The sequence below is a fragment of the Biomphalaria glabrata genome, chromosome 4 (assembly GCF_947242115.1).
Source record: "Biomphalaria glabrata chromosome 4, xgBioGlab47.1, whole genome shotgun sequence".
Lineage (NCBI taxonomy): Eukaryota > Metazoa > Mollusca > Gastropoda > Planorbidae > Biomphalaria > Biomphalaria glabrata.
In genome coordinates, this window is record NC_074714.1 from 9,508,971 (window position 1) to 9,533,271 (window position 24,301).

At 34.8% G+C, this 24,301-nt stretch overlaps 1 protein-coding gene across 4 annotated transcripts in view; it reads right to left on the reverse strand.

The window, feature by feature from the left end:
- Nucleotides 1-24,301, reverse strand: part of LOC106079328 (ankyrin repeat, SAM and basic leucine zipper domain-containing protein 1-like) — a 28,941-nt gene that overhangs the window by 4,276 nt on the left and 364 nt on the right. For 2 of the 4 annotated variants that reach the window (XM_056028194.1, XM_056028195.1), the window contains exons 2-13: nucleotides 21,202-21,511; nucleotides 18,069-18,121; nucleotides 17,265-17,389; nucleotides 13,450-13,572; nucleotides 12,925-13,042; nucleotides 10,636-10,747; nucleotides 10,321-10,455; nucleotides 9,265-9,356; nucleotides 8,883-9,003; nucleotides 7,974-8,089; nucleotides 7,105-7,225; nucleotides 6,322-6,426 (exon numbers count right to left, since the gene is read on the reverse strand). In XM_056028194.1, coding sequence (XP_055884169.1) covers nucleotides 6,322-6,426; nucleotides 7,105-7,225; nucleotides 7,974-8,089; nucleotides 8,883-9,003; nucleotides 9,265-9,356; nucleotides 10,321-10,455; nucleotides 10,636-10,747; nucleotides 12,925-13,042; nucleotides 13,450-13,572; nucleotides 17,265-17,389; nucleotides 18,069-18,121; nucleotides 21,202-21,486 — 1,506 coding nt within the window. In that variant the 5' untranslated portion in view covers nucleotides 21,487-21,511. Of the gene's footprint in view, nucleotides 1-6,321; nucleotides 6,427-7,104; nucleotides 7,226-7,973; nucleotides 8,090-8,882; nucleotides 9,004-9,264; nucleotides 9,357-10,320; nucleotides 10,456-10,635; nucleotides 10,748-12,924; nucleotides 13,043-13,449; nucleotides 13,573-17,264; nucleotides 17,390-18,068; nucleotides 18,122-21,201; nucleotides 21,512-22,656; nucleotides 24,059-24,301 lie in introns of those variants that run through there. The other 2 variants (XM_056028193.1, XM_056028192.1) reach the window with 2 other exon arrangements.

The window sequence follows — 24,301 nt, forward strand, 5'->3', positions numbered from 1 at the left end:
AGATTTATATTATTGACTTATAATTTTAAATTTACATCTAGATCTAAGACTAAGTCGACTAAGACTTACTTAAAACTAAGAGACTAAAATAATTAAATATAGACTATTATGACTATAGATCTAATAGTAGTAATAGACTAATAATAATAGATTAGACGCCACTAGACTGTAACTCTAGACATCTAGTAAAAAGTTTTAAAATAAAAAGAGTCGACATTTCCATAATACAGGAACACACTGGTGTTTAATAAAAAGCAGCAAAATGTAGATCTATAGAAGCAAGGAATTAATTAGGATTTATCAAGCAGCGAAACTTGCTAGAAATATAATGAACACGTTTATTTTTTCTCGCCTTTCAAATAGTCTACCTCGAATTGGCGGGAATAGCGACCGGGTAAAGGCTTTCTACTGACCTGTGCACCCTCTAGTTTATTCTCCTCTCTATTATCCATTATATATATTCTCCAAATTTTACATAGATCTAAATATTTATTGGTATGTATGTTAAAAAAGTTTGTAAAATTTGTAATTAAACTTTTTAGTTTGTAACTAAAAAAAAATAATTAAACTAGGATTTTAACTAAACTTTTTTTTTTTAATTAAACTTTGGCCTTAACTAATTTTTTTTAGTTAAACTAAAAGTTAGCAACTTTTTAGTTAACTTTTGCCCATCACTACCTATTAGTTGTGTTTCACATGATCTATATTTCCTAAAGCCATGTTGGTATGTAGTAAGGACATTATGTTTGTCTAAGTGGTTTATGATGTTGCTACATATTATGTGTTCTAGGATTTTACATGTAATGCTGGTAACTGATACTGGTCTGTTGTTTCCTGGGTCAGATTTTTATCCTTTTTTAAATAGGGGGATGACATTAGCTTCTTTCCAGTCCCTTGGTACTCTGCCCTGGTTAAGAGATGCCTGAAAAAGTATTTTGAACACTGGTGCTAGCTCATTGCTTAGTTCTTTGAGTAATCTAGCTGAAATACCATCAGGTCCAGAAGCTTTATTCAAAGTGATGTTTGCTAATAGTTTTTGGATTCCCTTATCTTCTATGTTGTCTACTTGGTTCAAATTAAGTAATATGTCTTTGTCTCCTGGGGCTGAGAATGCTGATGCAAAGAATTTGTTTAGGATGTTAGCTTTAGTTTCATTATCATTATGTTATCTTCTCCTTTTAATGGCGCTATGCCTGTTGTTTCCATTTTCTTAGACTTAATGTATGACCATAGGTTTTTGTTGTTATCTTTAGATATTACATTGTTTATGTATTCACTCTGCAGCTGTCTGCTTACTTTTTGGGTTAGGTGTTTAATTTTTATATACTTTGTATAAACTCTTTCTGCCTTAGTTTCTTTAATTTTTCCAGTGGCGTAGCTACCAATGTGCGGGTGGTGCGGGTCGCACAGGGCACCAAGTGGAGAGGGGCACCAAAATTCTCCCAGCGTGTATTAATTTCCTATTTCCCTGAGCATTTCAGTAAAAACGACTAATTGTATGGACACGAACAAACATAAACGACTGTATTTTAAACATGAGCTAACGATTTATAAACTAGTCATGTCACTATTTTGTTTCATCTCCTTGACTATTTCTTCAATACAATGTAAGCTATAGAACAGTTTGAATCTAATTTACTAGATTTATCTCGGACACACGGTACATGTTGTTACTACACTGATCGATGCTTTGTAATATAAAGAAGAAAAAGAAAATAGGCCAACCTTTTTTTTACTTCATTGTTTAGTCCATTGGTTTAATCTAGATATTGAGTTTACAAATATATTTCTAAACTCTAGCTCTAAACAATTGTCTTAGTTTATTCATTTCTTTATGATTCTTAATAGTTTGTAATGCACTAATTGTAAGAACAATTTCCATACGGACAATAAAGATTATTATTATTATTATTATTTTTAAATAAGCTAACCTTTGTTTTCTACATGTTTTTTTAAACTAACTAGTTAATTGTAATACTGTAACGTAAACAAAATGATGAACAGTGCTCAAGACTGACTAGTCTGGCTGGCGCCTCAAAACCCTTTTAAGCTCAGACGGAGAAATCGGCATCTCTGGTTCATTCCAGTCTGTGTAGTCTATAAGGGCTCCATACCCAGCTCTATCATTACTGACCCATCGGCACTGGCGGATCCAGGGTGGGGGGCGGTAGGGGCGATCGCCCCCCCCCCTCGGCCGACCCCCCAGGGGGGGGGGGGCGGGGCGGGGGCGGACGAATTTTAGTATAGAATTCACACAATTTGTATACGAATTTGTTACTTATGTTAATAATATATACTAATTATTTATATTTCAACCTATTTTTAGATTATTTTGCCCCCCCCCTTCTAGTATTTTGGTCGATTTGGTAGGGTCGGGAGGGGGCAATGGCATCAATCCGCGCCCCCCCCCCCCCCCCACCATAAACTTTCGAGTGGGGGTGGCGGTCCTATTTATTTGTAGAAATCACAGCTTGCTAACAGAATAAATTAAATATCTATATGATTAAAACTTGTTATGGGTATTTTAACCGGTCTTTATATTATGTCGTTCACCTGTTGGCCGATTGGAAGGGGAGGAGCGAATACCTCTACTGCCCTTCCCATCTAAACCCTTTTGAGTGGGGGGGGCGGTCCTACTTTTATGGAGAAATCATAGTATGTGAACAAAATTAGTCGAATATCTATATAAATAAACAGGTGGAAGTGCGATACATGCAATCACCTTCCCCCCATCGGACAAACCAATACCTTTTCTTTTTGTATTATAGTAAGAAATTACAAAATTTAAAAAAATCTATCACTAATATAATTTATATATGCTATAAAGTAAATTCTTATATCGAGTTGCCCAACCCCTATTCTTTAATGCCAAATGCAATCATTAGCAGAAATTATAAAAAGGAGCGAGGATTAATCGTTTTCAATTTACCGCTTATCCCCGTTCCAGACAGAGTTTGTGTAATTTCATATTTATTTATCAAAACTATTTTAAAAAAGACTTTTCTTTGGAAAAGTTATAATTCAACAAAATTTTTCAATATAACAATCACGGTTGAGATGAGTTAAAAAGCCAGATAATCTTTTCCTAGTCGACTTTTTCCAACCTTTACTCTATCTCATATTTTTCTAGTTAAATAAATTTAGGACTATAACTCACAATTTATGTATGAATTTTATTGAATATTATTAATTTATCAAATTTTTTTTCGGCAGCGATCCTCAAAGCCTTAATCTAAATATGTGGGGTATCTTATCTTTTCAAAGAACAAATCGTTTGTATTTTCAATGTATTAAGGGACTATAAATTCATATTAGAATATTTTTTCACATTATTCAAAAGCTGTTGGTCAGGAGAATGCGTTTCTGAAGTGAAAAATGCCAGAAAACGCTTTTAGCGTCAAAGCTTCGCCCCAAACCTCACTGATAAATAATAAGCTGTAGATGTCAGGAGAATGCGTTTCAGCCGTGAAAAAATGCAAGAAAACGCTTTTGGAGTCGGGACTAATAAATAATGAGCTGTAGATGTCAGGAGAATATATATATGCTGTACGTACGTTTATGCATAGGGTTAGGGTTTACTGGGCGTTAGGGTTAGGGTTTGGAAAAAAATCACCCCCCCACTCCAAAGTTCTGGATCCGCCAGTGCCCATCGGTGTAGCAGAAAATGGAATCTGATGGGTAGGACTTTAGTGTAGCTGATGCCAAGTTTTGGAGTATGGCAGGTGTTAATCGCCTCTTGGTGGCTCCCTCTTGCCCTATAAGGGACATGTTTATTTGTGGGGCCGGCAATCTCCTCCACAGAGGGCAAGTATTAATCCTTCTAATAGGAATTCTATCAGTGGAGAACCCAGATGATTTTGACAAATTGGCCGCAATGTGGAGGAACGATCGCATTTTTATGCGGTTCCTCTCTCTCCACTGTTGCACTAAGATTGTGGTAGGTAGCCTAGAGTCGCCCCTTTTGTAGCGCTCATAGGCCGTAAGTACCGCCCTCTCCCTCCTTAAATGTAAAGGGGCCACGTTTGTAAAGATTTCATCATCTTCATTTAAATCCAAAGATGGATTCAATGAGTAGTGGAGGTTTTCTTCGAAAATAGAAAAACATGAGACCAGCAGATCTCACATTCAGTCATCGCTTGCTTGGACGGAACTTGAAGTTCGCCTGAGAGTAGGAAACAATATGGACAACAAGGCCCAAGATTTGATTATACAAGAGACGAAAACCTGGAGAGTTAATAAATTTACTATCAAAGTACGACCCACTCTTGAGGGAGCATGTGCTTCGAACTAAACTTTGTTCCAGACCGAATACATACATGTCTCCACAAATACAAAATGAATTTATTACAAAATTGGGGGATCACGCTAAAAAACAAATCATACAGCAAGTAAAACAAGCCAAATATTTCTCTATCATTTTTGACAGTACACCTGACATCTTAAAGCTGGATCAAACTTCCCAAATTTTACGGTACGTTGTCATGGATAATGACGGGGTGCAGGTTCGTGAGTCTTTTATTGACTTCATCGACACAAAGGAAAAGCATGCTGCTGGAATCACTGAGATGATTCTAGAGAAATTGCGTTCGAATGGCTTAGACATAATGGACTGCAGGGGTCAAGGCTATGATAATGCTGCGGTCATGAAAGGTCAAAACTACAGTGTCCAAACAGGTATTCTAGAAGTCACTATTCATTGCCTGCTCAAACTCTGGAGACATTAACTAGCAGAGATGAAAATTCATCGACTAGATCTGAAGCAGGTGGATTATTGGTTGCTGTTCAGCCTTTTAATTTTGTCACCTATCTTGGATTTTGGGCTCCTGTATTAACTGAAATTAATGATGCGCAATTCTACCTTCAAAAACAAGGATTGTCTATTCGAGACTGCTCACTCAAACTAAAAACATTAGAGACATTTTTAAGTAGTAATCGAGAGGACATTGCTGAAGCCAGCATTACCTTTGCCGAAAGCGTGTGTTCAGATTTGAGAATCAGTACAGAACCTCAAAAACGTATTGGCCATAAGAAAAAGATGCCTAGTGAGAAAAGTGACTACTCTGTACTTAAACACAAAGAAGAGCTACGAAGGGAAATTTATTTAACCTTGGACAGGATTGTTCAAGAAATAATCACCCGATTCGAGCAACTTCATGATGTAGCAGATAGATATGAATTTTTGTCGCCTTCCCAGCTATTAAATCCTCAGGTCGAAATCAATCTCGATAGTACTCCTAGCGACATTGATAAAAACGAATTTCTGCTGGAGCGAAAGAGGCTTCAATGGTTTGTCACAGTTTCATCAGAAGCCTCAGAACTTCCAAAACAAGGACCTGTTGAGATCTTGAATTTTATTTTAAAAAATATCAGCTATATAATTCAGTGCCAAATATCGTCATCATGATTCGCATATTTTTTACTATTGCGGTAAGCGTTGCTACATGCGAGAGAAGATTTTCCAAACTTATTAACTTATTTAACTGATCAAGAATTACTTGCGATCAAGGATGACTCATTAATTTGGCCATTTTGTCCATTGAACAAGAGCTGGTGGAAAAAAATGGATTTCGATAAAATTATTGATACTTTTGCCAGCAAGAAAGCGCGTAAAACTATTTATGTAAAAGTGATATTTTTGAATTAACAATATTTGATTTATGAATACATATTATTTTGAACAGGTTTTGCAATGTTATTAATTAGTTGTTTTTTTTAGGGGGGGGGGGGCATCAAGATGAGGTACCGCACCAGGCATCATATACTCTAGCTACGCCACTGAATTTTTCTATATAGGTTTGCCTTCTGTTTACAAAGCTTCTTAAATCTATTATTAAACCAGCATTTATTTATTTTGTTTGATGTGTATTTAATTGGTATATGATTTTCTATAATGCTTTTAAGGTAGTATATTGTTACATACAGTATTTAACAAATGGAGTATTGTACCATAAGTCAAAACCTTAACTAGCATTGTCAAAACCCAAAAGCTTTGATTGGTGTGGTCATACTGCAAGATCAAATGGCCTTTCATAAACCTTTCTACGGGGCACAATGATAGGTGGTAGATGTTGAAAGGGAAATTCATAAGACAGCAGTGTAAAGAGACACTAATATGAATTGGTGACGGTCAACACTGGCACCCTAATTCTTACTGGATATAAGAGGAAAATACTAGGTAAATATTATTGCTACATTTTTCAGGTATAAGTTGTATGAAATGACCAATTTAACTCTAAACAAGAAGAATGTAATGAAATAAAATGTTTGGTTTTCCTATGTGGCTTATCAACATAGAGCCTGACAAGTTATATACTGGCCTACCTGGTTTAATTCTAATTGTAGCTTCAAAAGTTGTTCATTTAAGACTTTCACATTTTTGAGTGTATCTTCAATGTGTCTATTGAACAACAAAGGGGATACTTGGTCCTATATAAAATGAATATTTCATGTAGTGTACAACACTTAGTTTAAAAAACAAATATAAAAAAAGTGGTTCTCTCCAAACCATTTTTATGATTTGGTACAAATATTTATGGTATTGAACAATTCACATTCATTCACATATCCCGATTTTAAAAAACTCCTGATGCAAATTAATAAAAAAATATTTTCTAAAAAGTGAAAACAATGGTACACATTTCATCTGATATTAATTTTTTTCTCATTTATAGTGAGTTTATTTTTACCATAAAGACTGTTAATTTTCATTTACTGCTCAATGCACATAAATAAGCTTTAAACCTTAAGCACTGGTACTCAATTTTACACTAGCTCTAAATCTAGTGCTCCTATTCTGTTACAATTACACAAAGCAGCTGTGAATGTAAATGGATCTAGAAAGATGCAGGACTTTGGGAAGCAAACAAAATATAGAACAGAACATATACTATACATATGGGTTAGGGACATTTTTGATAATAAAAAAAAATCATGAATCACTAAATATTTTAGATTAAATAAACAACTTAATGATCTTAAAGAAAATGAAAAACAATTATTAGGTAAGACTTCCTTAAATAATTAAAGATTATTGTATCTCAAAATAAAATAATTCAAGTTTGCTTTTTGAAAGTACCAGTAAAAGTAAAGCCAATTTAAACTTACAGTTGGTTGTGTAACCAGTTCTGGATGACTCTTGAGCTGACCTTTGATATACACAGTAGAGCTGTTTAGGTAACGAATTTGCCTGGAGGAGTTAGCCATGATGGCGATCACATCAGCACAACTGGAAAACAGAAAAGAAAATAATTAAGCATTAATTAGATCCAAAAAAAAAAAGTTCTTAGGCCTTAATCAATACAACAGTTCCCTCACTTGAGTCAAAGTGTGACAAAACAGAAGTATGCTTCATCAATTACACTTGACAAATGTGTTGATGTTTGTTACGTGCGCATCTTAGTGTAAATGTGAAATGGTGCAATTGCATGTTGAAAGGAGAGGAAGAAACCAAAATGGAGGAATATGAACAAGAAGGTGTTTCCAGTGTTAATAAAGATTAAAGTATTTATAAACTGTGCTTTGTCGTTTTCATGTCTAAAGAGTCTCATCAAATATGAAGACGTAACAATGTTTGAAGCAAGCTAAAATCTTTGCTGTCTTCTTCTTCTAGCCAGCTTTTTGCTGCTGAGCTGTCAGCTCTTTTGCAGACTATGCCAAGTAAAATAAGGGGGGAAGTTTTCTTAAGAATATTTGCTGTCAACACTATTTGTTTCAAAAACTTAAGTGTTTTTTTTTTTTATGTGAATGTAAATTTATTTTCTCTATTCAATGATCACTAGAATTTATCTAAATGATGAAAAAAAAAGGTAAATAGTAAAATATCACAAAAATCTGCATTAAATGTAAAAGAATAGTTAAGAAGTGTTATGGACACATTTATTTAGACTGCTATATTCTCCTATGACATATATTAGGAAATATTAGGAGGGATAAAAGCTACTTAGTCTAAGAAAAAGAGTCAACCTTAAAGGTACCTGAGTTTTTTATTGTAATTAAAGGAAACAAGACTTGATTGCTGCCAGTCTTTTTTGTGGATTGCATGTACAGCATCCAAGATTTTCTTGCGAGCACCCACTTGATCAACACCCATCTGTAACACAAGAGAAAAAAAACTACTCTCTTAAGAACCAAACTTGAATATATATTCAGTTGTTTTTTTATGGCCTCAACCTTAAATCAAAATCTTAAAAAAAAACATACAAGTGTTCTTTTAGACTTTTAACCATATATCAAAACATGGGTTGCTCTTCAAAATTTTGGCTACATAATGAACTATAGCAAAGTAAATTGCTAAGAATATGACAATAAAGACCTCAACAAAATTACCAATAAATGTCTGGAGAAAATGCTGAAAATTTAATAATAAGTGTTAAAAAAACAGCTAAGGAGATTTACAATTGACACTAAATAGGATGAGCAAAAGAGCCTTAAAAAAGGCAAGTTTTGTAGAGTAAATATTGTATGCTTATAAACTGGAAGTCTTCATTCAACAATATATCACTGGTGAGCTGAGACAATAAGATCATAAAGGGTTAGCTAATCAGCATTGACAAGGAAAATAATGCTGAAAAAGGATAACCTACAAGTAGGTTCTAAATTGAACTAGCGAAGTCTAAATTAAGAACAAATAGTGGCTTTACATCAATATGTCAAATTGTTTATTTTATTTCTTAACAAAGTTTATATTAAATCACTCCATCTGTCTGGGTGGATTCTTTTACACTTTTTTCTTCCATTTCCGATTCTCATCAAGTAAAATTTTGCATATTTATACTTTGTTGATGACAATGCATGAATCCATAAAAAAAATAACCAATGTGTTAATCAATTAAATAAATCAATCAATAAAAAAGTTTTGTTTTTTTTTTAATCTTGTGCCTTACTTGCACTAAATCTTGTTCTGTCAATGTCATTAACACACTCAGGTCTACCAACTGTTGTTGAAATAGACAAACTAAATGTGGAAGGTCTAAACCACACAAAAACATCTTTAAATCATCAAATCTGAAACAACATATAAATACATCCAAAATTACAAATTAAGTTTTCATTCTCTACCTCATGTTTATATAGACAAGATAAGCTTGATTTCAAAGTAAAAAAACACTAAACTATTTTGGATTTCTTGTCTTTTGCTTTATTGCAATAAGGTTGTAAGAAGAATATATCAAAGGTTACTACTTTTATCTATTTTAATAATTGTACTATAATCACTATCATATTTACAAACTGCATGAAACTCAATCAAAAGCCCAATTCACTTACTTGGATTGTGGAATGGATAAATCTAAAGTAGTACCAACAGCTGATTTCTTAGATTCCTGAGTAGTATCTTCATGTTCTAATAGATCCAACATCTGAAAGAGTCAATACTAAATCAAGGACAGGTCTTTAGATTCATTAAAAAAAAGAAAAAGGTTAATAAGCAGCTTATCACTGAAATTTTCTGTGACCCATATTTATATTCAAGGTCTATATAATCACAAGACAAAAAAAAACACTTCCTAAATACACATATAATAAACATCCTCCATAAATTCTATGATAATGCAACTTCACATAAAATACATTTCTTTTTTATTACTTTTATGAAATATTTTAATTTCAGTTTTATTAATTTCATTCTAATGCTGTTAGTACAGTAATTACAGCCCTGTATAGTGGGAAAAAAGAAGTGTTCCTGTACATAATAATACACTGGCATTTCAAGTCTAGAAATTAAGAGACAATCTATACATTCTATAATTCAAAAATGTCTTCCCTAGGATAGTGGGATCAATAATATGGTGATCATCTTAATAACATTGGTCAGTGGCCAGACAAAATGTTGAGCTTTTATTACAAAAAAAAAAAAGGTGTATTCTTGAAAAAAAAAAGGTTTTATAGTAGTTAAAAAAGAATGTTTTTTTTTTTTCTAGCCTTATAATATCAACAAATACAAAATTATAGCTCATAAGTTAAAAAGAGTTACAAATACATTCACAAAAGCCTGAGAAACATTTCACCTTCTCAAAAATTCTTTTTCTTAATCTTTCTTTTAAATGTAAACCATAACTTCAAATAAGAAAAATTCATAGCAGTTACATTGAGTAATTCTTCTTTTAAGCCCTTGTTTTAGTGTCGCAAGTAACCACAGAATTAAGGATTACATTCTAGTAGTGACCCAAGTAAACACTAGTTTAAGGATTATATTCCAAAGAAAAGATTAAAATTGACATTATATTCTGACCCTAATATTGTTTGTTTTCATGATCAACAATTATGCTATAGTACACAATATAGGCTTATGACATTTCTAGATTTCTCTTACTGCTATTATACCTCACTGGTGGGTAAAGAAGCTGCCAAGTTTTTTACAGTTAATTTGTCCTGGTGCTGAATGTCAGGATCTGCCCCAGAGCTTAACAAATATCTCACTACATCTTTCTTTCCTCGCTGCACAGCCCACGTCAGTGCCTGATAGAATTGAACTTTTCACTTAAATATCAATAAAAGTTATTTATGTTTCAACAAAATTAATAGAAGTAAGTTCAAACTTACTGTTGAAGTCATTTGTTAGCATATAAAACTATATATCAGCTTATTAAGCCAAGTTCTGCCAGTTTAGTTATAATATTTTGTAAAGAGTGGTCTTACTGTCCAGCCTCTGCCATCCTGTTTGTTGACTTCTACTCCATGTTTAATCAAAATATCAACAACCTTGGCATGCCCTTCTCTACTTGCAAGCATCAGTGAGGTGATGTGAAGTCTAAAAAAATACCAAAGATTGAATGTATTGTTTATTTGTGGAAACTTTGGTATGAAAGAGTTATATCTCTTTGTTTATGTACTCCCTGGTTATGAATGTGAAGTCTGCACGTGATGTGAACTGAATGTTTTAGTCTTCTTTGTATGTGAGAGTGTGTTAGTTAGTGTGGTCTAGTTTCGAGTCCAGGAAGGTTGGACACTTGTTGCTGAGAGTGGGCACGTACACCAGAGACAATTCAGTTATTAACTCAGTTATTCTAACAATTACTTTTGGAGCTTAGTAGAGAGAGGATGTATATAAGAAGCGTGGTCGAGAGGCCAAGTGCGCTTGAACTTGGCTTGGCTACCTAGAAGGGGGCTCGAGGTTCGACACCCGACTCGGGCAGAGTTGTGTTTACTGAGCGCCTAAAGGCAGCACAGAAAACCAACTCCAAGATACCCCCTCCCCCCACTGGTCCACAAAAGGGATTGGACCAAAAGCGCTCTGAGCATGCTATAAGCATGAAAGTAGCGCTATATAAAAGCTATAATAATAAAAAAAAAATTAAAAAAAAAAAAGATATTGTATTTTGAGACTTAACATAGCTTAGTGATTGTGTTCATACGTGGATATATTATTATTCTTGATTCTTAATTTTCATTAAACTATATGTCTGCTCATATCAGACTTTGTTAGTGCGTCATAAATGACTTATTATATATGTAAGTTAATCACAGTTCAAGCTCTACTCCATGCACCTGCAAGTGAATAATTATCTAAAGATAGAGGAACCCATGCTAATGTCAACCAGTAAAAACACTGCATTATTACAACAAGCAAAAGGACAGCATAGACATTACAATCTAGGATGAATGATATAGGCAGCTACAACTAGGGTAGGGGTCGGCAACCTGTGGCTCGCGATCCACATGCGGCTCTTTGGATGTTAAGCTGCGGCTCTTTATTAAAACAAAACTTTTAAAAATTGTTCTGATTCGATTCTCTTAGCCACTTGTACTCGCTTTTCAGCGCGCCCATCTCCATGTCTTGAAATGTAACATATTTGCATATGGAAGATATTCAATTTTCTTCTGCCTTATCACTTGATATAGATGATTCTTACGACATAAAAGACACGGCACAAGTTGGCCTTTTTGTCAGATATATGTATTCCCAAGTTTCAAAAGAAGAACCTTTAGGATAGCTACCGCTCTCGTGACAAACCAGAGGAAAAGAGAGTTGATGTCGTGCGAAAATACATTGAAGACAATAAAATCGATATAAATAAATCGTTTCAATAGCAACTGATGGAGCCAGAAGTATGACAGGAAAAAATAAAGGGGCAACTACGATTCTTTGGTGCAAAATTAAACCATGAAATTTGTACGCTTTACTGCATAATATACCAAGAAGCTGGAGACGAAAGGCCCAGGAGATATCTGAATGGAAGGATGTGTTAAAGCAGGCCAGAGCCCTCCATGGGCTGTAGCGCCACTGGGATGGATGGATGGATACCAAGAAGCGCTTTGTGTCCAAACATTTCCAAACGAAATAGTTGAGGTCAAGAATTTATTAATCAAGATTTTTAACAGCATCTTGTTTAAAGCGCTCTACCGTCGTCAGTTTAAAGAATTCTTAACGAAATGTTCGTAAGAAAAAAATCTTGTGGCTCTTTAGAAACGTTGAAATTTTGTAAATTGTCATTTTTGGCTCTTACGACTAAAAAGGTTGCCGACCCCTGAACTAGGGTGATCCAAGTTATAGTTTTTCTAAGAAACCCCTTGAGTCAAGTAAAAAGAACAGGGACCTGAATTTAAACTCGAGTAATAAACTGCCTCAGGCCAATATGATAACTACTGTGGCAGGGAACTGCTTATGATATTAAGTTTTATAGTTATTTATAGTTATATGCAAACTATTTTTCTACAAACAATAAAGGGGACTAATTCAACTTATACCACTTTATTAGTCAAGTAAAATTTCTTTCCCTTGTTCAATAAACCAAATAATTAATTAACAAATAGTTAATTAACTAATTGGTTATCTTTTTTTTTTTTTGTATTGATTCTTGTGTTGGCATGTAAAAGAAATAACTGTGCAAAATTTCATTGTGATCTGAAATTGGGTGTGGGAGAAATAATGTGTACAAACTTTTTACCAGACAGCCAGAGTTGTAAAAAGTTGTTTTAAGCAGTTACCTATCTTGTACATTAATATCTGCACCTGCTTCAATTAGAAGTTGTACACATTTAGTCACATTTTCTTCTTTTTCTGATTCGCTTGCAGAACAGGCAGCCATTAGGGGTGTAAAAAAATCTAGAAGAAAAAGACAAAACATTAATAATAGTTTGTTTTTTTTTTTGTTTGTTTTTGTGTTATGCAACTTTCAAGCCTATAGCATGCTCAGAGTGCTATGGTCCAATCTCTTTGGTGGACCTGTGGGGGGGAGTGGGTAACTGGGAGGTTTTCAAGCTGCCTTTAGGTGTAGCTATATAAACACCCAGTTTTTTTTTCTTCAGTTGTTCAGCTGTAGGCACTCTTGTAGTTTATGCCATGTAAAAAGACCAAGATAATGTCATTCCTAACCCTAACCCTACCATACATAATGTTAGTGTTTCTTAGTGTTTCTATTTGACTAAGCCAGGAAAATGTCCAATGCATAAAAGTGTAACATAACGTTATTACAGTACAAGTCTTACAATAATAAATTGAAAATGACTTACCAAAGTGATAATTAACATTGGCGCCTTTAGTTATTAAAAGTTGCACAACATCTGGTTGAGCATAATTGGCTGCATACATTAATGCTGTCCATCCTCCTTTGAATGGTGCGTCAAAGGCCAAATCTAGTGCCAGAAAAATACAGAGATGTCCATGTGAAATACTAATTTAATTGTTAACTTTATTTAAATAACCTACGAGTCTAAATTTTAAAATATCTTTTTATGTTAAATGTCTTGGAGTATATCTGATACATCATCATCATCATCATCATTCCTTTGAGTTCCTCATGGAACATAGGGCCTCGACATAAACACGCCACTCTCCACGGTCTCTTGCTAGCTTTTTGATGGTGTCCCAGCTCTTCCCGGTCTTCTCTGCTTCTTCAAGTACACTGCGTCGCCATGTTCTTTTTGGTCTTCCTCTGCGTCTTGTTCCCTGGGGGTTCCACTCTATGGCCTGCCTAGCTCTGTTGCTGGTATCTTTTCTAAGGGTGTGACCAATCCATCTCCACTTCCTCTCTAAGATCTGCACTTCTATATTTTTCTGTCCACTCATCTCCCACAGTTTGGTGTTTTCTACTTTGTCATACCAGTGTATTTTTAGGATATTTCTCAGGCATCTGTTGATGAAGGTCTGTATTTTTTTTGTTGTGGCTTCAGTTGTTCTCCATGTTTCAGAACCATACAGTAGGACAGCCTTGACATTAGAATTAAAGATTCTTAGTTTAGTCTTGTTTGAGATGTAAGGAGATTTCCAGGTTGGTTTTAGCTGTGTAAATGTCTGACGTGCTAGATTTATACGGCGTTTAATGTCTTCATCTGTTCCACCTGATATACTGACTACACTCCCAAGGTATATAAAATTTTCTACTTGGTCTATTGTCTGAGAATCCAATACTATGTCTCCACTTTGTTTATTGTTTACTTTAAGTACTTTAGTTTTTTGGTGGTTTATTTTGAGGCCTACTCTTTTTCCTACTTCGCTTAAAGCTGTGACCTTTTCTTGCATATCCTGTAGTCTGTGTGATAATAGGGCTATGTCATCAGCGAATTCCAGATCTTCCAGCTTTTGTGTGAGAGTCCATTGGATTCCTTTCCCTGCGTTAGAGTAGGCTTCTTTTGTGACCCAATCCAGTACTAGAAGGATCAGGAGTGGTGAAAGAAGACATCCCTGTTTGACTCCTGTTGTGACTGGAAATTCCTCTGACAGCTTGCCACAGTGGGTTACTTGGCAGGTGAAACCATCATAAAGGTTCTTGATTATGGTTATTATTTTATTGGGGATCCCATAATGTCTCATTACTGTCCAGATAGATTCTCTGTCGACACTATCAAAAGCTTTTTCAAAGTCAACAAAAGTTGCATAGAGAGGAGATTGCCATTCGACACATTGTTCTACAATTATCCTGAGTGTAGCTATTTGGTCAGCACAAGATCTCCCTTTTCTGAATCCGGCCTGTTCTTCCCTTAGGTGTTCATCACATGCTCCCTTTATTCTGTTTAGTAGGATTCTGCTAAAAATCTTGCTTGGTACTGACAGCAAAGTGATGCCTCGCCATTTCTCACATTGTGATAGATCTCCACTCTTTGGTATTTTAATTAGCAAGCCCTTTTTCCACTCACCCGGAGGTGTTTCTGTTAACCAAATTTTGTTGAATAGTTTGTGCATTTGGTCAACTATTTCACTTCCTCCTTCTTTTAGGACTTCGGGTGGTATGTTGTCAATTCCAGCTGCTTTACCTGTCTTCATTTGTTTGAGTGCATTCCTTATTTCTTCTTTTGTTATTTCTTCCATGTTTATGTCTAGTGTTGGTCCTGCATTTAGATCTGGTGGATTTCGTGATTTAGGTCTATTGAGCACTTCTTGAAAATATTCTTTCCATCTTTCAAGTTGTTCATTTATTGAAGAAAGTAGTTTTCCGTATTTGTTTCGGACTGGAACATTGCAATTAGCCTTTTTGGTACTGAGAAGTTTGGTGATTTTGTATAGTTGTTTTATATCTCCTTTACCTGCTGCTTCTTCTGCCTGTTCTGCCAGATTATTGTAAAATGATCGTTTGTCTTGTCTAAGCATTTTGGTGACTTTCTGTGAAACTGCTTGGTAGTCTTGTTTTGATTGTTGCTTGTGGTTTCTTGTTTTTGCTAGGTTAACTGCCTGTTTAGCGCATTTCCTTTCTTCGATTAATTTCCATGTCTCGTCACTAATCCACTGTTTTTTCTTCTTAGGGTTAAGGCTTAGTACTTCATTGCTTGTTTCAGTAATAATTTCTTTGAAATTTTGCCAAGATTTATCGACGCTTTGTTTGGCCTCATCTAGTTGTAGCACAGCAAATCTATTTTGAAGGGATAGTTGGAATTCCTTTTTAATCTGTGTGTTGTTGAGCTTGTCTAGGTCAAATCTTTTCCTTTTGTTTCTTTCTGTTTTATTGCTGGCCAGCTTCATTTTTAGTTTGGCAACAACTAGGTGGTGGTCTGAGCCAATATCTGCTCCTCTTCTGTTTCGTACATCTAGTAATGTGCTTCTCCAGTTCCGCCGTATGGTAATGTGGTCGATTTGATTCTCTGTTTTATTGTCTGGTGAAACCCATGTCACTTTGTGGCATTTTTTGTGGGGGAAAATGCTGCCTCCTATCACTAATTCATTAAATGTGCAGAAGTCTGCAAACATTTCTCCATTTTCGTTTATGGTGCCAAGTCCATGGGTGCCCATACTTTTCTCTCTCTATCTGTTGTCACTTCCCACTTTGGCATTCAAGTCTCCCATGACGATCAAAACATCTCTTGTAGGTATTTTGTCAACTATACTTTGCAGTTGGTCATAGAATGTATTTTTGTCAGTATCACTTGCAAGGTTGGTGGGAGCATAGCACATAATGATGTGAACATTTTTGAACTTAGACAAAAATTTGGCTCTAATTATTCGTTCTGAAACTGGTTCCCATTCTAAAAGACTTTTGAAAGCTTCCTTGTTTAGTAGTAGTGCTACACCATTTTCATGTAAGTCATCTTCTTTTTCCTTTCCAGAGAAGAGAAGGGTTTCTCCTGATTGCAGTCTTGTTTCACCGAATGTGTTCCATCGAACTTCACTCATTCCCAGGATCTGTAGTTTGTAGTTGGCCATTTCCTTGGCAGTTTGTGCACATCTACCTGGTTCTAGTAAAGTGCGTACATTCCATGTTCCCAAGTTAAATGCTGCCTTCTGAATAAGGAAGTGTTTCTTTTTCATTGGTTTAAGTAGAGTGGTCGGCCTCACAGGATTCGTTCGACTTTCCCTGCATAGCTTCATAAGTCTCCTTTGTGGAGCTCTACTTTCGCCTCTGACAATGTTTAGTGTTTGTGCTTTTGTTCTGGTTTCTATAACACTTTTTTTTTTCCATGGACAGGTTGTTAGCCTATCGCACAACCCCTGTGTCCCGGGGAGGGGGATGCACCTTTGTCTGGCCTCTTTCCTAACAGACCTGTCCGGCTTGGTAGTACCTGCCAGGAGTGATGAGCTCCCGCCGGTATAGCTCTGAGGGTCATTGAGGCACTCAAGCTGTCACACCACGGCAAGGTATGTGCATCAGGTGACAGATATCTGATACATGGTGGTGGCAAAATATGTAGGTCACAGCTGGGGCTCCGCAGCCATGAGAAATACTGCATTCCTCACTAATCTTTGGATACAAAGACAAGCCTTATTATTATATCTGATTCATTAGGTGTTCAAAATTAACACAAATGTTGAACAAAGTTGTTCTTAGATTATAACAAATGAACTATTAATAATTAAGGTTCAAGTTGAAATAAAAAGAGGTAAGAACATAATCAAACACCTTGACTGAGACACTGCTGAAGCACAGAGACGTTGCCTTTCACTGCAGCTTTCTTGAAGTCATCCTTTGTGAACACATTAGTCTCACTGAAACAAGGGTGACTAGCATCGTGGCGAACAAAGGTGCTTTAATTGAAAACATAATAAATAACATATATATATGATTATGACATATTTTAACTCATATCTTAGATAATGTTAACTATCTAACTGAAAGTTTAATATTATTACTATTAAAGTCCAACTTTCATGATCCTATAGCATGCTCAGCGCACTCAGTCCAATATCTTTTGTGGACATGTTGGAGGGTAGGGAAGGGGCATACTAGAGAAGGTTTTCATACTGTCTTTAGGTGCTCAGCACAACACAAATCTCAAATTACAGTGATCCCTTGCCACTTCGTACTTCAGCTTTCACAGCTTCACTGTTTCGCAGTTGTTTTTTTTAAAGAAATTAATGAAAAAAGTAATTCTCTGATTTTTTTGATTTTTTTTTTTGAAAAATTTTCTGAGAAATTCAATTGGTGGAAAATACAGCACATTATTGGTAGCGCACTTGTGAAGTGAGGGTGGAGCAAAAGCTGTCAAATGTTGTATAACTAGCGACTTGATCAAAACTGTGTTCAATCATCTAAAAAAGCATGTCTTATGTAACGGAAATGAAAGAAAAAAATTAAAATCATTCACCAAATCAATCAAAATACACAAGTTTAACACTGAATAAAATATAATTTTATATTGTAAACACATTATTATTAAACAAAAATTAAAAAGAATAAACACAAATTATTTTTTTAAAGTTACACCTTTTCCAAATTGCCTGTTTTTGATTGAAATCTGGAGCAGTATTGTGGTTACTCTGTAGAATTAAAAAAAAATATTTTGACCATGATAGAATAATAAAACATAGTTCATAATCCACACACACACACAAAACTTCCAAAATCAGGGATCATCCACTACTGTAGTCCTTCACTGAGCCTACAATTATATTTTTATTGCATCCCTTGAAAACTAGTGAGATATTCTACTACATATTCCATTATAAGGACAAAGAAGCGCTCCTTCTTCACTAGACTAATGTAATGCCATTACAGCATGTAACAGGTTGCCTAATAAGCAAAACTATATTAACACAATATGCCAATAATTATATAAGATTTATTTATAAGGCAAGATGTCTTAATTAGATGTAGATTATGTCTTGATTAAGATTTAGGAAAGAGTCACATAGTTCATACACTAATCTAGATCTGCAAAGCCATGTTACATGTTACCAACATATTAGTAATTAGTATTACTACATAATGTTAGATCTAGATCAGGCATGCAGCCCACAGACTCTTACAAATATTAGGTTTACACACAGATTATATATATATATATATGTTGACTGGTACATTGGCTTTTTACCTGCTTTTTTAGATTTTCTGCTATCCTCGTGTACCCAAATGACAAAGACAGGCATGACGGGACAGCAACTTAGTGACTGGGAGCTGCCCAGCTTATGGCAGGCGTTAGCTGTCCCACGAAAGTGGCTCCTGGCACTCTGCTCTACATCAATTAAGCATTTGAGCTTATTGCCGGAAACTACCACTTCCCGTGTTTGGTCGATGCCAAAGGCCCAGCTGGAGTGTCCTCTCCAGTTTTTGGGTTTGGGCTTTGAGTAAGCGAGATAAAAGCCTGGGCATTGTCTATGATCGGAATGATGTCGCCCACACAGCAGTTCCCCCCTTTCCACACAGCTGATAAGACTAAAGGAATGGAATATCCAATACAGTTTCGGATCAGTAGCACCGCAGGCTCTGCCCGGATGTAGTGCAGTGTGCAGCAATCTGCCTAAGGGTCACAAGCTACAGATTTTTCCTCAGGGTTGTCTCCCAAAGCCTTTCCCGCGTTTGGGTATAACCGCAAGGCAGCCGAACTTGGATTCAGAGTTTTCCTTCTCCTAGATGGGTAGCCAATCAAGGCTAATGAGCCTCTCCTGCCCGAAGCTTACTGGTTTAGGCGCCAGCGTTAAAGGGAAACTCCGATAGTTTTTCAAATTTGAGTTATTGACATATTTAAATTCTGGCTAAAAATTTGTAATAGTAAACATTATATCATTTTTTATTTAAATGCTTAGAAAATTTTATATTTAATAAATTAGTAAATTCTTGACATCTAAAAAAAACGGGATTCCTTGAGATTTTGTTTTAAGTTATTTCATGCATCACTTCCCTAAACAATACTGAAAGAGAAACTTGATTTAACCAATCGTATCGCTTCATTCTTACAGTAGCTGTTAGGCCCTTAGGCTTAGTGACGGCCTAGTCCAGAGCTATGATACAGTTATATATATAAACATGTACAGGTATAGATAGATCCAAAAGCATTAGGATAACCAACTCGAGAAAAAAAAGTAACATTTTCATCTAAGCCTCTCCCTATCCCAAGAAGTAAATAGATCGTGTGTCTGAATGATTCGAACAAGCTGGTCAGTGTAAGGCTAGTCGAGACTACGTGTAGTCGGTCATGACAAGAAAACCAAGCGATAGTGTTTGTTGTGTGTTGAGTGGTCTGGCGAGAAAATACACACTGCCGTGATTAGTCAAGCATGTAAATTTACTTTTAATACGCATTTTTTCTTTGCTTACAAGATCCTAGATCTAACTGCATAGACAAAGATATATTTCTTTTACGAGAATGTAAACTTTGCTGTATGGTCTCCTGTTATACAATAAGTCAATAGATTAAAACACCTTTGTGACGTCACATAGAATCCTGGTGAAAGTCTGTTTTGGATGCGCAGGAAAATTACGTCGGAAAAACATTAATTACTAAGTTATTATTGCAAATAAAAAAAAAAGAAGAATATTTCATTATCTGTAAATCAAAACACATATTATATCAAAAATTGTCAAAACCATCGGAGTTTCCCTTTAACAACCTTGCATATATATTTTTAAAAAATATTTTAAATATCTATATAAATTATTGAAGCTTATAATTGTTTTGATGAACAGATGTAAGAAACATTGATATACATGTCATTCTAAAAGTTTAAACTAAAGGAAGATTATTCTAGTTGGCAATATGTCAAAACATTTAATCAAAGACGCAAATTTAGGCAACTATTTATTCAATGCTATGAAGCATTGTGTTGGAAGTGTTGAGTTGGCATGGAACAAGATGGTGAGAGTAACAAGTTATCATGCCCATCCTCTGACAGAGAAAAACATTGGTTTGTTAATAAACGACTTAAGAGACAATCTTTTCCCTTTGCAAATACTCATGTCACTAAAGAGACCGATTCTTGATTCACAGATGCCATCACAAGTTGGGCATCTTCTTCTTTCTACTTCTGATGTGTAAGCCATCTGCAATCCAGGAACCTTCCTTTATGCTCTCCATGTGGATCTATCCAGTGCTCCTTTTTTCCCAATTGTCAGTGTCGATTTTGAAGAGCTTCACGTTGCGTTTGCATACATCAGTATACCTTAATAGTAGGCGACCAGGAGATCTCCTGTCTTCTATTAGATGTCCATACAGAATGTCTTGTGGGAGTCAACCTTGAGGCATTCTGTGAACATGAAAAAGCTGCCCAAGGCATATTGCTGCTGATAACAGTGCTGATATCCTAGCACCCTTCTCTTCGCAGCACTTTCCATTTTATTTTAAAATCTGCGTTAAGTGGACATACCTACAGAAGCTGTATTTCAACACTTAAAAGCTTTGCTGCTAAACATTCACATTACTTTGGGTCAACATACATATATGTGAACATTCCCCCATTCACAATTTTTTTTAATACGGCCCTCAATAGAAAAAGTGGTTGCCCACCCCTGATCTACAAATCTATACATTAATATAGCAATAAATCTTTTATGAAAGAGAGCTAGGTCTAAAGCTTTAATAAATATTAATACAAATAAATAATGACCTGAAAGATAAACGTACATTCAAATGTAACAAATTAGTTGGAACTTCAGGGTCCTCAAGGGAAAGTTTATTATTAATTCTATTTTTATCGTTTTGCTGTTGACCATTGTGACAAGTAGTTTGAGGGTGAGGCTTTGAGCACTTTGGCTTAACTTCAGTTGATAAAACATTTATATTGATTTCATTCTGTTTTTCCACTTGATATTTGTATTTCAAATTGCAATTTTCAGAATAATGGTCTTCATCAAAGAATCCATCTGCACTGTCTTCATCTGAGTATTCTTCAGCTGGCATAAACTCCATTCTGACTATTAGATGAAATCTAGATCTGGTAGATTTATTATATAGTAATATATATAATTATATATAGTGTCTAGTATAGTAAATAGTAATTAGTCTAATCTATTATTCTCTATACAGATATGTGTACAGCACTGGCGGATCCAGGGGATGGGGGCAGTAGGGGCGAAAGCGAAAGGACGAATTTTAGTAAAGAAATCACACAATTTGTATAAAAAATTTTTAGTTATGTTAATAATATATACTAATTAATTATATTTCAACCTATTTTTAGATTATTTCACCGCCCCCCCCCCCAGCTCCGACTTGGTGGGATAGGGAGGTGGTGATGGCATTAATCCCGCCCCATTTCCCAACATAAAACTTTTTAGAGTGGGGGGCGAGGGTCCAATTTATTTGTAGAAATCATAGCTTGTTAACAAAATCAATTAAATATCTATATAATCGAAACTTGTTATTGATATTTTAACAGATCTTTATATTATGTCATTCCCCTGTTAGCCAATTGGGGATCTACTGCCCTTCCCACCTTTAGTTGAATTACTATATAATATATAATTTTTATATTATATCTCTGCACTTCTGATATCTCTTAGCCGATTCGGTGGGGGGGGGGGGGGGGGGGGGGGAATTGCTTCTACTGTCCTCCCCACTCTAGCCCTCTGAGTGGGTGGGGGGTCCTATTTTTATGGAGAAATCATATCTTGTCAACAAAATTAGTTGAATAGGTACAAAGATAAAAGCACATTCCTTGTTCCATATGCTAAGACAAATTTGTACAAGTGCTTCTTCTTCCCTAGAGCATGGAATGGGTTGCCTGAGCTAGCCAGGAAAACCAGTGACTTGGCAGAATTTAAGTCATTGGTTAATATGAATGACTGAATGCATGACGCGTAGGATGTAATCATCTTATTTTTTGAAGTAACGTCTGTATTATATAATATAAGGAAGACTCAAAAGTAAAGTAGCAATTATACATAAAACACTGAACCATAATCTTCAAATGCAAAAACAAAATTTAATATTTATTACTCAGAAATTTTAATAATATCTATATAATATAAGGTACATATTGATGTTTTAACCTATTTGTATATATATTATATTCTATTGTACAAAGACTCTGATCTCAAATTTTATCATTAGTAAATTTAAAATAAAAAAGGGTTGTACCAGGTGGGAGGGGCGATACATGCAATCGCCTTCCGCCAATCGGACAAACCAATTTTTTTATTCTTTGTGTATTTTAGTTAAGAAATTACAAATATATACTTAAATCCTAAAAGTGCAAAAAAATTAGAGTAGAATCTAATTGGCCCTCTTAATTTCTCCTCCCACTTCCGAAATTTTTTGTTTAGAGCTTTGAACTATAGTTCTGTAACAAAACAAAGTTACAAACATGCCTATTGAACAAAATTTTGTATATATTATTTTTCAAATTTTTTTTTTCGGCAGAAATCCTTAAAATCTTAATCTAAATATGTGGGGTATCTTATCATTCCCCCAGACCGCCTAGCTGTCAAGAGAAAGGCCTCAACATGGCTATTTTTCTTGCTTTTTTATTATTATTATTTTTCGAATAATTTTTTTTCGGCAGCAATCCAAAGCCTTAATCTAAATATGTGGGGTATCTTATCTTTTCAAGGAACATATAGGTTGTATTTGCAATGTAGAAAGCGTCTGTAAATTCATAAATAATTAGAATATTTTTCAAGTAAAACATTATTCAAACTTAGGTCCTTTTTTAATAGGATGAATAATGAGCTGAAGATTTCAGGAGAATGTGATTCTGCTGTGAAGAATGCAAGAAAACGCTTTTGGCGTTGGGACTTCGCCCCAGACCCCACTGGGGAAACATACAGCGTTTCCCCAGACCCCCTAGCTGTCAGAGAAAGGGCTCAACATGGCAGTTTTTTTTTTGCCAAAGGTTGAGAAACACATAGATTTTATTTTAAATTCTAATATATATATATTATATCATGCTGTACGTGTGTTTATACTTAGGCCGGTTAGGGTTTACTGGGCGTTAGGGTTAGGGTTTGAAAACAAAAAAATTGCCCCCCCCCCAACTTCAAAGTTCTGGATTCGCTAGACTAGTGTCACTAGTGGTGTACTGTACCAGTATATAATTAATTATTATATCGTATGTCTAGAAACTTGATCTAGCCTAGCTCTATAGACTTAAAAATAGACTATATTTATATATTTATTTATATAAAACATAGGATAGATAGATTGGATAGATCTAGACTAGACTTATCTCAGCTAGATCCATATATAATTATATAATATTATAGTTAGATCTAAAGTCTAGTAAAAGAATAGATCTAGATCTACATCATGATCTATACTATAACTATATATTATATAGATCTATAATATAGCAATATATGAATATATAGATCTAGTAGGTCATTCTAGGTCTAGATCTAAAAAAGGTATTGAATAGTATTTATTTACAATCTCTACTATCTACATCTAGATTCTAATTTTATAACCTAGTAAAAACCTAGATCTAGATTCTAGAGAATGTATAATGTATTTCTAAACTTAGATCTAGATCTAGGCCTAGAATAAGAATTAGTCTAGATCTAGATTTACTATAGTCTTTATTCTAAAAAAAATAGAATTTAGACAATTTAATTAGTTCTAAATGATCTATAATTATATAATAATTAATATAGAAGACTAGATCTAGCTAGAATTCTAATCTAGAGTCTATAATCAGTATAATGACTATATTTCTATATTTAGTATTTTAGTATATTATTATTATTATTACTAGATCTAGGACTAGGAGATCTATAACTATACTATA